Raw genomic sequence first — 14,468 nt, 5'->3', positions numbered from 1 at the left:
TTCTTCCTAATAAAAGCAGTAGATCTGCAGAAACTGATGAGCGCTGAGCTGGGCAATTTTCTGTGTGTCACTTATGAGCAGGCAAGTGGATTTATCAAGCCTTGTATGACAGCTTGAATTGTTGAAAGTTCTGCTGAGGGTGTACTTTCCCTTCACTTTCACCTGAATGATGATTCGTACTCTGCGGCGTGGACTAAGGGAACCACAATCAGTGTTATGGATTTCTTCTTGAGACTGCAAGAGCCTGAGAACTGTTGGAGTCATCTCTGCTGAATGCATTTCACTTTGTTCCCCATGTCTTGCAATGGTGTTTGATTTGGAAGTTGCATATTGTCTTCTTAGGAGTTGAAATTATTTAATATGAATTCTCTCTGCATGAGCAGAAAACCACGCATGTTGGAGTTTCCAGGACAACATGCAGGGGAGCAAAGCCTCTTCTGTCTCGTGAAAATGCTTTCTGGTTCTGTTGTATTAGGCTGACTTGAATTTAGCTTTCTGGTCTGTTGGGACAGAAGATTGTTGGAAACGCAACAGATTAATCTGGACACTTTTAGCCATATAATGTTAAAGTGTTGATACATGTTTTCTTTACTGGGAGTCTTTTTCAAAGACTTATAAGTCCTCTCTAGATTTTTATAACGGATAGTTCATAGCCCCAAGAGTAGATCCTTGGAGTCATCTATCTCAGGCTTGGCTCTCAAAAGAGTAATTCTGCTGAATTGAAGAGGCAAGTGTTTGAAATTCAGGAGACTATAAAATTGATTCTTCCATAAAGAAGTAATTTGTGGTAAACGCTGTAGTCCTCTGGGCAGCTATTCACTCATTTTATATGACCAGGACCCTTGAAACATGGTCAGAAAGATTAGAGAAGGACATGTCTGATCTGTCATTTATCTGCACAAGCCAGGAAAACTTTTCTTTTCTTTTGGCAATACAGTATCTGGGAGCAGACCCAGCCAAACACACCAGCTTACTCTAGGCTTCTGGGGGCAGGGAAGATGCAATTTTAAGAAAAGTTTGGATAGCGTTCTGGAGTTAACTTAGATGATTCTGAAATACGTCACCAGATTTTCAGTATCTAGTTGCATGTTCTCTGCTAGGGAAGCAGCCATGCACTGCATTACTCCAGAACGTGTTTGGGATATCCAAGCAGGATTGCAGAGTTCTGCATTCTGAGAAGTAAAATTGTCTGGCATGAGCTCCTCCAAAAAAGTATCCCCCCGAGAAAATGTTGGTCATCTCTCCCTTCCTGCATTACTCTGGTGTACTAGACCCGCTCGGCGTGAAAGCAATTAGGCAGCTGGCATTTGTGTGCTGTGTCCTTGCTTCAGTAGAAAGTCTCTCTGTAGACAGAGAAGGGAATCACAGCACTTACTGGCCAAAGTGCCATCTTAAAACAAAACCAGTTACTATAGTTAGCATTTAAATACACCAGGAAATTAAATTGTAAGTAAGACAAGCTGTTGCTTTCATCTATATATATCTGATTAGCCTCTATGATCGTGTTATTTCTGGTATTGGCCTTATTACTGTTCTTCCCCATCACTTTTAACAGCTAAAATATTTCTTGTTCTTGAATATTTCTTCTTATTTAATATTACTGTACATGCAGTCCTTAAACTTACTTGTCCTTGGCCTCATAGTGGGAGGCACCACATGAGACAATAAGAACAGTAACCTGGTTGGGAGGACAGGTGATGTGAGGAAGTACAGTCTCATTTGTCTGCTTGTCACTTGTGTTGGCACTACAAGACTCCTGACATAGTGGAACAGCAATTGGATGCCATACATAAGAAATTTAGAATTTTTGTGTGATTTTTTTTTTTCCAAGATAGATTTAGTGTAAACTTTTAAAAAGTAAGGAGTGTTCTCAATAAACCTTGATAAAGCATGTTGTCACATCAGCATTTATTGCTGACATCTGTTAAGTATGAATACTTAAATATTTAAAATTACCTTTCCACATATGCGCTCTCTCACTCTCTCTCTCCAAGATACAGTTCATATAGTCTTCATAATAAACTGTTGTTCTTCTTATTTAATCAGAATATAAATGGACAGTGCATTTTATAAGATAGTAAAATATACACCTTGCCCCTGAGTTTGCTCTATAGGCAGGAATAGACAAAAAGGGAAATGAGAGGGGAGGATTTATGTAAGTCAAACTATGCAGCACCTTAAGTCTTGTGCAGATATTTCAATATTAGTACAGTCAGTGACTTCATCATAGCTGCCTGTGATGTGAAAGCATCTTACTATCAGAGTTTGTTAAGTGCTAAATATTTTTTAGAGAATAATTGAAATAAATTGAAATATCAGCAAATTCATTAATCTATCCAATCAGTAGAAATCAGCTTATGAAGGTTAAATTTAACATATCTGAGTCAGTAGAAATAACATAATACACCTTTTTGAATATTAGTAAAGTACAATGTAATGGGTAAATTAAGCAATAAGCTTCTGCCATAAGCTTATCAGTTTCCTCATGCCAGATTCAGATCACTGAAAGAAGTGAAACCCTTAAAACCGAATTTTCTGTGTTATACAACTACTTGGAACATGCAGAGTTCCGAAACAAATTTAATAACTGTAATTTATTGAATGTTAGGTTCTCTCGGCAAAAGATACCTATTGTAACAACATGCAGTTTTAAAGGTTGGATTGCTACAGGGTATTGAGTGTTCCTGACCGGCTATCTGTAATCTCTGTGATTCAGAACGAAATAATTTGTTACACATTTGCATTAAAAACTGACTTAGCCATAGTAAAGAATAGTTAAACTTCCATCACTTTCGTATTTATAAGTCTCAGCCACCTATTAATGCAGATAATAGGGAATTGGCTGCAGTCATCACGTTATGTTCATCTACCATCCTCCCCTCCCAGACGGAGGCAAAGGGATACCCTAAATAAATGAAAATTGATGGCTCCTGCAATAACTGAAGCATCTCTTGGCTTGTGTTGTTTCCTAAAATTGTTAAGGAAAGAAGTAGGAGAATTGGTACAGATGTCACCTAATATTTTTTCCTTAACTGGCAGGTGTTTTGAGTTGAAGAAAATCAAAGACATGCAAATGTAATAATGAGGATAAGCGTTTCTCTTTATAATGGTCAGTTACTGCTAATCTCCTTTTAGAGTTTTAACAGGGATTTATAGGGATTCATCTGTGGTTTAGGTTTGGAGATAATTAAGTACCTTTCTGCTGCAAAGAAGAAATGGAGAGAGAATTGGCTCAAAGCTAAAACAAGATTCCTGTACTAGTGCATATATTAAACTTCCTTTATTTGGTTGTCACCCCAATAGGAATGATTAGTGGGTTGTAAAGAAAGAAAATGTATTGCATTACATCTATTAAAGCATGTTTTATATGTAACAGTAATTAAAATATAATTGAAATCATGAGTTCTTCTAATTATTGGCTTTACATAATGCATAGTTAAAGAGTGAGCATCTATAAATGTGTCCTTTTTACACATCCAGAAATGGTTTGCTGGCAGCATTTTAATTAAAGATGGATTAGTTAAAATGCAGTTTAATCATTCTGTCATCAAAGGATTTAGACCTCATTAATTAGCTGTTGATAAATAGGTTTAAACTACAAAAAATTTAATTTAAAATATGGCAGTTGAGATCTAGAATTATTAGAGCTAGAAATGGAGCAATGAATCTAAGAAAAATTTATTTCATCTCTTTCCATAATATTAGATTACGTATGAAATTTAGACCAGTGCAGAATGTAGTTCTTCCTGTTAGTAATGGACATGACTCCAAGTGGACATTAGAATTGAAGAAATAAAAAGGAGACCCTTCCTAATGATCGTTGCTTTGTACTGTGCAGTGGGACCTGTTTTCCATTTATGTATTTAGTGAAGATTGAAAACTCATTTAAAAATCCATCTGCTGTAGAAAATGGATGAAAAACAGTCCTGGATTCAAGGTTTTATAGCTTCCAGGTTGCTGTACAGGAGCAGTGCACGAGGAGGTCCCACTGCTGTGCTAGCTGCCCACGTACAGCCGGCGGGGAGCTCCAGACTGACAGACAAGCAGGAGCATGGAGCACCTACAGAAGGGGATGTTACCACAGTATAAAAGGACAAATTCCCACCTTAAAACACATACTCGACAGCAGTGTTCTCCCTGGTGCCAGTATTGCTCCCCCCAGCTGGAGGGCAGCTGAAAATGGAATGTTTTACTTGCTGTTGCAGCAGACGCCAGAATTGCACACAGGGTCCGTGACCTCTGTCCGTGGCAGGGACAGTTATTCGAATCAATTCCATTTCATTACTTGCAATGGTCTCATTATAACTGGAGTCTCAGTGATGGCAATCTCTTGTACCACTTATGCTTTTTCTGTCAGTTACTTAATGGCGGTTCTTTGACTCGCTGGAGCTCTGATGCAATCCTTTGGGTAAAGCTTATTTGTATTCTCAGTAGCAGCCCCTTGGCAGGCTTGGCAGCTCTGGAGGAGGATGTTCCTCTGCTGGCAGAGCACATGCTTACTGCTGGTTGAGCTTCTGCATATGAAAAAAACAGAAAGTGAGGTAGGCATTGAATGCAAGTTTGCCAGAGTTAACATTAAAATCTTTGCAGGTTTGTACTATGAATATCTTAATCAGCTTAATTGCTATGAAACAGTAACTGTAAGGATTTCAGTAGTTCAGTAGTCATAATATTTGAATCCAGAAGTCAACCATTTTTTATGCAGATGAATCAAACAATTCTGACAAATGATAAGTGAATTTTCTGAGTAGAGTTAAGAGATTCAGGAAAACAATAATTTGGCAACCATACTTTAAGACTTTCTTAAAAGGCTTCTGACTAAAGACTGGCTTATTGAAAAGGTGTATTTACAGAGCACTCTGGCAACTGTCCTATCTCTAGGGTACCTGTTTAGTTGTCTTGCCAAGCTTCTGGAAAAGCAGCAGCTGAGTATGAGGTTATTGACTTACATAATCATTGTTTGCATTTGAATGTTGGTAATGAAATGGGCTAGCAGAACTTCTGTGAAAATGCGTAATTTGATGAATTTTTGGAGTGAGGTACAGAAATGTCACACCAGCGTAGAATTAAATGAAAGACAAATCAAGTGAGAACAGGTATATGAACTTCTTTAAAACTGCATTTGTTAAAACTCTTGCCCTTTCCTCATGCTGGGGGGGGGGGAAGGAATTTAACTGAGACGCATCTTTGACTGCTGTAGTTTCATAGAGTCATGTTGTTTCTTTGTTCTCTGTCCCAAAAATTATTCAAAAATTTTAGGTTTGGAAATGATGGGGGAAAACTTGTTTCATGTTGAGCATTTAACTATGGTCATAAAAGGACAGTCATGAAATTAAAAAACAAAATGAAATGTGGATGTGCGTGTGTGTGTGAGGAAAATGCAATTCCAGATTCTCGAAATTCACCAACCTGTGTAGTTTAGCCAAAAAGGTGAAATATCAGCTAATGTCATATAATCTCTTCAGTTATTCTTTACATAAGACAGGTAATTCATAATTCCCAACTGTGCAATTAAAATGCTAATTACCCCTCACCTAAACTCCCTATTCTTGAAATGACATTATCAATTACCTACAATCACTGCAAATCACGTATGACATATGTTGCAGTGCTGAGTTTTGTATTATTTATTGACTTTGTTTAATGTGTTTCTGGTTTCCAGGTATCGTTAATGGCTGGTGAAATGGCTTTGCCTTGGTGGGCTTTGTTTCCTGAAGGAATGGTGTTCCTTCTGATCTGCGTCATTTTGTATTTGTAAAATATTATCTGCATTTTGGGGTAATCTTACCCTGTTTGATAAGTCTAATGTTTAAGAAGTCAATGCATAGAAGTGATTTTGTTTCCTGTTGTTCATGGAGCAGTAAGTTCTGTTCTAAACAGTTTAGAGTCATGTAGACCACTTAAATAATAACATTGCTTTCCTAGGTCTTTAATGATACTGTCTCTGAGACACAGAAGAAATCTTTGTCCATCATAGTGCTAATTCTCTTGTTCTGGTGCAGGTTTGTAACCCACCATTTGTTCATTAATAATAAACTAGATTATTTCTCCTACTCTTCTCCACTCCCCTTCTTTACTCTTTTGCAATGAAGTACTATCAAAACAACCTCATACGTGTTTTGCAATACTGCAATCTTGTGTTGCGAACTAAATGAAAATAGGATTAGATAAACTAAGCCTTAAAGCATCTACTTGTGTATGGAAAATAAATGACATTACCAAAGTAAATTGATTAACAAAGAAAAATGCTCTGTATTTAAGAACCTCACAGTGTCTAGTGTGGCATTAAAGGAAGCACTGCTTACCTTGCTCAGATATCTGCTCACCTCGTTCAGATAGCAACTGATGGGTTGTTGCTGACACTTCTTTTCTGTGTGCGTGGTCCTTCCAGCCTAGTTTGATGTTAAGTATAACTACTTCAGATAACATGGACAAATTACATTTATGTGGCTTAACAATTTTGTGTTATTTGGACATTATAGCTTTCTCATGTGAAGATATGTATGTGTCTAAATAATCAAAACAGTGGCTTTCAGTCCTGGTATAAATAGAGAGATCAGCTTTGGAAAATTTGGCCTTTTGTGAATTCTTTAAAAAAGCTTTGCGTTTTAGCCTGTCTCATGGCTATGCTTGATATTTACACAGTACAAAAGCAAAAGGGCATGTTCTAGTTGTAATTCAAAAGTAATTCGGTGCACAGATAACTAATAGATATTCACCTCCATCTTCCAACTGTACTCATAAAACCAAAAAAAAAACCTACAGAAAATCCTCCAAGTTCTGTACAGAACTCCCTGAAGCTGCTGTAGTTTCCAATTTATAGTTCAAAAACCACCTGCTTGCATTTCAAGGCAAGTCTCAAGGGCTGTGTTCAAAGAATACTATTTTTGAAGTGTGTAAAGGTTCCTTTTTATTAGGAGGCAACTTCCTCAAAGGTGCACTGAAGAAATGATTGTAGATTTGAAGTATCTTCAAACCAGTGAGTGATCCAGTGCGAAATTTTTTTTTTATAAATATATTTTCAATGTAAACACCTTAATGAGATATTGACCCATGAGTGTCCTTGACTCTTCTGTACATGGTATGCTTCAGAAGGCAAGTTGCATTTCTACAGCAGATAGAACGGTCTAATACACTCTGATACACGGTCTAAAAACCTGATTCCTGACCTGCCAGTATCCAGCAGGTTATCTTGATATGGCTCTGGTATCTGGGAATATGGAACATGGTTATTCAGTGGTTTTGGTCCTCCTTCACTGGAAACCTTGAAATGAGTGATTGTTCCACCATCCCAAAGCAATGTGCATGTCTCATTCTGCAGCGCTTTCTGTAGTGTACTGAGGATGTGGGACTGGGGTAGAGGGACCATCAGAAGATACCACTGAGGAATATATTAGGCAGTGGTATAGTAACTTGGCATAAGTTTTTAATCGTTGCGGTTTTGTTGTTGGTTGGTTGGTTGGTTTTGTGTTTTTTTTTTTTATTAGATAATCTTTCCACTTTTTGTTCCCTTCTAATCTTTCTTTTCTCCATACTTAATGTATTTTCTGTAATTATAGTTTTTACCTGTTTTGTAAGATACAGGCCAAAATACAATTGGCTTTTTATTTAGAAATTTAATCTTTTTGATCTAGAAGTGACTTTGTTTCAGGGGTGAATAGCTGAGGAAAACAAAATGTGGTTTTCTTACAAATATTTGTTATAACTCAAAACGAGCTGATGACAAGAATTCAAATTAGAGATTAATTCTTTACTTCTTTTGGGAAATAAAAATTGCGCTCTGCTGAGTGTGTGTGGATATGTTGTATTCTAGTGATGAGGAAGATCTGAAAACAAGCAAAACGTGTGAAGGAAGTCATTATGGATAGTTTATATCCCTTGTGCTTTAAGTGCCTTTATTCCATAAATCCACTTAAGTTAGGAAAACTGTTAGCATTTAACTACTTTATCTCATCCAATTTACATTTACAGCACAGATCTTGTTGTAATTGTCAGTGTGCATTAGACAGCAGTAAAAACTGGACAAGAGATGACCATAAGACAGAAGCATCATTGTCAGAGTGGTTCTTACGATTGGTCAGAAAGGCTATCTGTAGCAGGTTTTACTTCAGTGGCTTTTTAGGCTGTTTTGAAGTTGAGGCTTTCTAAGCATTCTGGAGTTATGTTTGGATGTACGCAGTATTCCGTAAGATCTCAAAAATAGCAAGCATATACTTTTTCTGTTATTTTTAATGCTGAAGAATCTATTGTTTCTGAAAGCGGAATTTACTTCTCTCTCAGGTCAGTATAGTCAGTAAGGTAGTCAAGACTCAGCAGAACATCAGGGATAACGCTGTCTTTTGCCTCAGCAAATTTGCAAGGGTTGGGGGCAAGTGCACTCATGTCAGATTTACTTGAGAGTGGCTAATACTTGCTTTTTTTTAAGTTAATGGAAAAAACACTGAGGTTTTTAAAATGACCTTCAACCTCCACATCTTGTCAGTCAGTTAAAGAAGCTGATGTTTTTGGCAAAAAGAAAAAGCACCAAACCCAGGACTGTATCTCTACGTTAAAAAAAAAAAAAAAAAAAAAAAAAAAATTTGTTTCAAAAGCAATGCAAAACCTTTGCCAGCTCAAAGAAAGCAGCATGAATTTAAAACGTAACATCTGACATGCAAATACACCAATGGCTGATCTGTATACACCACCAGGGTAGTACATGCATGGTAAGTACTACATGCCCCCTCCAGGGAAATATTGCATAAAACATGACAGGAGGCTTTGTAACCCGTGAAAGAAGAAGAGAAAGAGGTACTTAAAATTTGTACCTGTGTTGGTTGCATTGAAAGCTCACAGCAGAGCAACCAGCACCAACATAAAACTGCCTGAACAGACATATCCTCCAATCAGAAAGACCAGGCAAAGTTCAGGATGTGATATTTGCAATCTGTGTTGAGTGCCAGATTAAATGATATTCTATCCAACTATTTCAGACTTTATACTTTTGTATCGCACTTTTGGATAAAGATTCTTGCAGTGTGTAGACAGTGAAATCCTGGTGTGAAGAAGTCTAGTGGTAAAATCTGCATTAACTTCAGTGGAACCAGGATTTTAACTACAAAGTATTGGCAGCTTCTCTAATTCTATATATACATTTTCAGCTTTGAAAAGCCAGCATTTGCCATTAAAGGGATATGCAATCCTTCACCTATCTAAGACGTATTATACAAGGATCTTGGCTGTGTCTGATGGAAATGGATTTTTTTTCCAACTGCATGAACATGTTTCTAATGAGTCATAGCCAAAAAAAAAAAAACCAACAACAACAAAAAAAAAAAAAACCACAAACAAACAAACAAACAAAACCACCAAAAAACTGATGTGAGTAGTTTTACCAGCAGAAAACTCATTACCTGGCAAACTTGTACTATCTTCAGCTTAGTCACATAAACAACCACTTCTTACTCTTACAAGAAAGTCTATAACGTTTGATGAAACAATCAGGTTCAGGCAACAGGTGGATTATACGAAGCCTGTCTTAATTTATTTACGACTTCTTACTGCTGATCGGGGAGTACAGCAAAAGGTGAATACTATTACTCGGCTGCACAGTTTCTTATAAATTGCAACCATGAATATGTGATCAGTTGTCCTATGGAAAGATAAACCCTGCTATCCCTGCATCACTGATGATGGAAACATGTTTACAACCATTATTACTTCATTTTTAAAGCTCTTTAGAAGGTTACTGAAAGTCACTGTCTAGAGAAGATAGTTTATTCAATCATTTAAGCTGAAGGGTCTATAAAATACGCTAGAAGTTGCTTCTTAAAATGTAACTATACATATGTAACAGTATAATATGTAATTGTGCAAAATGTTTGTGCATAGTGTCATGTCTAACAGAGTAAACCTTGCCTGTGAGCATGCTAGGGAAGAGTGGATCTGTAACTTTGTTTCTGTATGAAATGTCCATTTGTGGAAAAAAATGTCTGCATCAGAGCAAATGACAGCTTAGGTGATAAATTTTATTAGCTCAATTTAGTGATATCTCTCCTGTGATCTTACCATGTCACAGTTTCTCCTTAGCTTCTCTGTCATTTGACCTACTCTTTGCCATTACTGGTTTCTGGGGCAGTACAAAATTAGTATTTTTACTTTGTAAAACCACAGCATTTTTGAGCAGAAGAGATCTTGTAAACTGGGTCTTCCTACTAAGTCTCTGAATGCAGGCTTTTCTTTTTCTTTGTGTGATTAATTTGTATGTTTTGTTTTGTTTCCCTTTAAATACTGTCATTTTGTATAATTTTAAAATGTGGTTTGGATTTCGAAGCGTGTAATGTCTTTAATATCCTTCAAAGAATTTGAATTGTATTCTGTGGATTGCTGCTGCAGAAGGAGAAAATCACAATATCTCTATTCTTTGAATAGCACCATTATCACTCTGTGTTAATGAAATGATTTCAGTATTACAACAAATGAGGTTTTGAAATTCATTCAGTATTAAAGGGAATTGGATTGTAATTAGAGCGTATTTCAGAAAGAATAAAAGGATCCATGATATGTGCTTAGCTCTTAAAGCACCTAATCCTATATTAATTGTGCTTTGGGCACATCTGCCCTCATGTGAAGGGGACTTTGACAGTGAAGATGAAAATGTTTTAATGCTGCTGAGGCCAAACAGCTCCTCCAGCAGGACAGCAGTGCAAGAGGAGTACTGTTGGAGAGCGTGGGGCTGTTCCCTTCCATCCTGTCCTTCACATATACAAAAGCAAACAACCTTGTGTTGTAATGTTCTTTACAGGTTGTTGAGGATTCAGCCTAATGTTACTGCATTACCTTCCTGCTGTTGGCTTTGAGTCTGTGTTATTTTTTTTTTCCATGTTTGTTTAGGGGACGATAATAGAGGTATTATTTAGGTACCACAATGTGAAATTGAATAGTCTTATGTTTTCTCTGTGTCTGTTGTGCTACAGACAAGAAAACATGAAATTATCCATTCCAGCATGGACTGTGGTGCTAGCAGAAAGTGCCTGGCTTGACGTAATGGGAGAGCTCTGCTGGGTTGTCCGGACAGGAGGGTGTACAGCACGGTCAGGTGTGATTCAGGTTTCACAAATACATAGGGATATTTAGTTCAGCTTTCAGCAGAGGGTATCAGTGAGGTGGCAAGAATAAGAGAGCTTCTGCTGAAATTATTTTGAAGAGTTTTTTCCCTGTCTGGCGAATTCATTCCCCATGAAGGATTGGTTGGACTTCACTTTTGCTGAATCTACACGCCATACAGCAGGAATGAAAATAAGGATCGTGGACATGATTGTGTACATGAAATGCAGGAAGGAGTGGTTTTATCACCTCCACTTTAAAGAGTCTGGCCAGCTCCAGCATTTAACTGTTACCATCCTGTTTGTGCTGATGTCAGATGAGCTACCTTTTGCCAACAATAATTTGCCTTTCTGTGTTGAGTTGTTAAGGAAGGCAGTTTGCCGTTGGAAGTTAGCAAGGTGCACTCCAGCCCCTCTTTTCTGCTACAGAGCTGCTTAATGGGCTTTGTGAAAATCTCATGATGCTCCTCAGGACTGCAGAGATGTGGATGTGGGTGAATCTGAGTGCTCATCTGAGCAGAAATGGGCAGAGAGCCTCATCAAGGGAGCTTGGGATTTGCACCAGCACTGCTATACTCAAGCAAGACTTGCTTTTCTCCCAGTCTTGTGTTGATTATTAATGTATAAATAGTGGTATATTATTAATTACCACCTATCCTTCTTTGCAGCCTGTTCCAGCACTACTGCTATGCTCGAGGTGGCATGCGCCACACTTCCTACACTTGCATCTGTGGCAGGTAAGTCGATGGTTTATACTGAACTGTTGCAGTCTTTATGGTCAGCTTTCCACTAGATATTTGTAAAATTGTTCCTTTTAGGCACATGATATGTTTGCAATTGCCACCAGAGTTAGTTTTGAACTGTTTCCTCTGGAAAAGCCAAAGAAAGGTGGCTAGTGCTGTGTCTTAAAGAAATAACTCAGTAACAGATTCTGCTACACTCAAGAGATTCCCCAATGACTGCTGCTACTGCCAAGATCATGTTTATGCTCACATCTGTGCTGCAATCGGCTTTTTTATTAAATAGCATTATGGTGAAGGGCTTTAGAGCTATTCTCTGTTGCTCGAAATCACTCTCTTTGAAATACACCTTAAGTATTTCATATCATTCTCAAAATTCTTTGACTCAAAGGTTAGGATGCGATTAAACTAATCTTTTTGGAATTTGGAAATTTTTTGCTCTCTCTTTTTCCTGATGAACAGCTAGTGTTGAAGGTATTGTATTTGAGAAAGTATTATAAAAGTTCTTCCTGCTTTTGTAGAAATGCACATTTTTAATTTGCAGAATTTCAAGAGAATAGCATAGGATACATGTTGAAGGACAGATGTGTGCTTTGTGGAGAGATTAATCTTACTTAGTCAGTAGAATTAATCTAATCAGAGATATATGGCAGTTAGATGGGTCTTATATATTGGTATATATGTCCCACTTGCAGATCTGCTCCTATTCACAAACATTTGCCCTACATTAAAGTCACGTACGCTTATAAAAAATAATTTTTACGTTTATGGCAATAATATTATATTGCTTTGGAGGTGATAAGTACAATTAGCATCTTCGCTTCTTTCTGCTGTTTACTCAATTGCTTATTTGTAAATGCATTTTTCCAATTTATATGCAAAATTGCAGTAGAAGCATGAGCAGTTTTATGGCAAATTGTGCATCTAAATTGTCTGAAAAGTTTCCTGGTTCGAGTACTATCATATAACTTGAGAATTAACATCCCATTGAAATGAGACTCCATGTCTATGGTATTGTCACAGGCTGTGATGGTAAAATCAAGCTGTCTCTGTATGGTTTTTCACAGCCATGCGGACTTCACATTCACTTACAGTAAATCGGAACCTGTGCTGCAGGACTTGGGTGCTATAGAACATCAGTGGCCTTGCTAAACCTATAGAAATGTCCACAGTATACTTGTGTAGTGGGTCATTGTGACCCTGAGGAGACAGACTAAACTCTCCACAGGACTCAGAACCCCAGGTCTTGCGTCCCATGACTCGGGGAACACAGGAGGAGGAAAGCCCCAACAGTAGTTCAGAAGTGGATCATGACAGGAGCTTCCTGGGTGTCCCATCCCACCACACTGGCTTAGCAGGGTGTGGGAGTGGTGTTTGAGCTGCCTCTGAACTGCTGGGGAATTTAATACGTGGAGAAGACCCTAACAGTATTGTGACTCACTGTTGTAGTTGGGAGCTTGCATTGTATCTTAACCACTACAGTTAAAAGTGAAGACGAACTTGACTTAAAAAAAAAACAACTTTACATAAGGTAGAATACAAAAGCCTTTGTCCATAAATTTCTATATTCTGACTACAAGTGATGAAGTAAGAATGAATAATATTAACAGTTTTAAGTTAGGTCCTAATAAAATGAATGTAAGTAGATCTATTTGATGAATTCAGTTAACATAATAATGGTAAAAATAATAGGCATCTTTTGTTGCCATGAAAATGTCATGCATTGTAAATATTACACTTAACTACATTTATGATTAAAAATAGCTTTTGCAATTAGAATTTCTGACCAGTTATTTTTTATTCTATTCATGCTGAGTTTTGTTGTTTTCCTGACACTTAAAACTGTGATATTTTGACAGGATCTTTCCTTCTTAGATTATAGGCCTGATAATAATTTGTGTAGAAGGGAATCATGCTTTTAAATAAAAACAAATTTGTTATTCTGATTTTGGAAAAGATGCTCACTAAGCTGGAAATCAAGAGTAATCAATACTGTATTTCAGTACAGAAATAAATGACTTGGCTCACGTTGAGTGCATGCATTTGTTGCTGCCCCTGTCCAATGTTACACTCTTCAGGAGATGGTAAATGAATATTTGGTGTGACCAAATATGCTTTATGTATTCACTTGCATGTATTCACTCTCCAATCAGTTGAGAATAATAACACAAATATATTAGTATTACAGGTGTCACATAGCGGGTGTAGTCCTGTAGTTAGCGATGCTTTCAAACACTGTCATCTTGTAGGTGGTTTGAAGCGCAAACAGACGTCACATAAGTGCAATTAAATGAGAATGGTAGTATTTGATAAACGTACTTGGATATATTTAGCACCAATCTACGAAGTGTTGACTTCCAAGTAGTGTTCAGATGCTAATGAATTATTCATTGCACTGTCCCAGTGTACCAAGTAACCATTTTTACAAAGGGGAACACAAAGGTTAAATTACACGCACAGTATGTCCTGGTGACCCTGCAATGGATGGCATCCACGGGTAACCAGGCACAGTTTCCAACTGGAGTTAGGTGGAGGTGGAGGCATCAGTATCTCTGCAACCACCACAGAAGCCATGGCCAGTTGCTGCTTGATACTGCGGCATCTTAGACTTAGGGACAGATCTTCTTGACAGATGTCTCCAGGC

General features: G+C 37.5%; 1 protein-coding gene across 1 annotated transcript in view; it reads left to right on the top strand.

The window, feature by feature from the left end:
* PEPD (peptidase D) overlaps positions 1–14,468 on the top strand; it is a 141,492-nt gene that overhangs the window by 67,686 nt on the left and 59,338 nt on the right. The window contains exon 10 of the mRNA XM_042797725.1: positions 11,753–11,821. Coding sequence (XP_042653659.1) covers positions 11,753–11,821 — 69 coding nt within the window. The remainder of the gene's footprint in view (positions 1–11,752; positions 11,822–14,468) is intronic.

This window comes from Tyto alba, unplaced genomic scaffold (genome assembly GCF_018691265.1).
Source record: "Tyto alba isolate M040663 unplaced genomic scaffold, T.alba_DEE_v4.0 Super-Scaffold_26, whole genome shotgun sequence".
NCBI lineage: Eukaryota > Metazoa > Chordata > Aves > Strigiformes > Tytonidae > Tyto > Tyto alba.
Note: the sequence above shows the minus strand (reverse complement) of the source record. Positions and strands in the feature narration are given on the sequence as shown.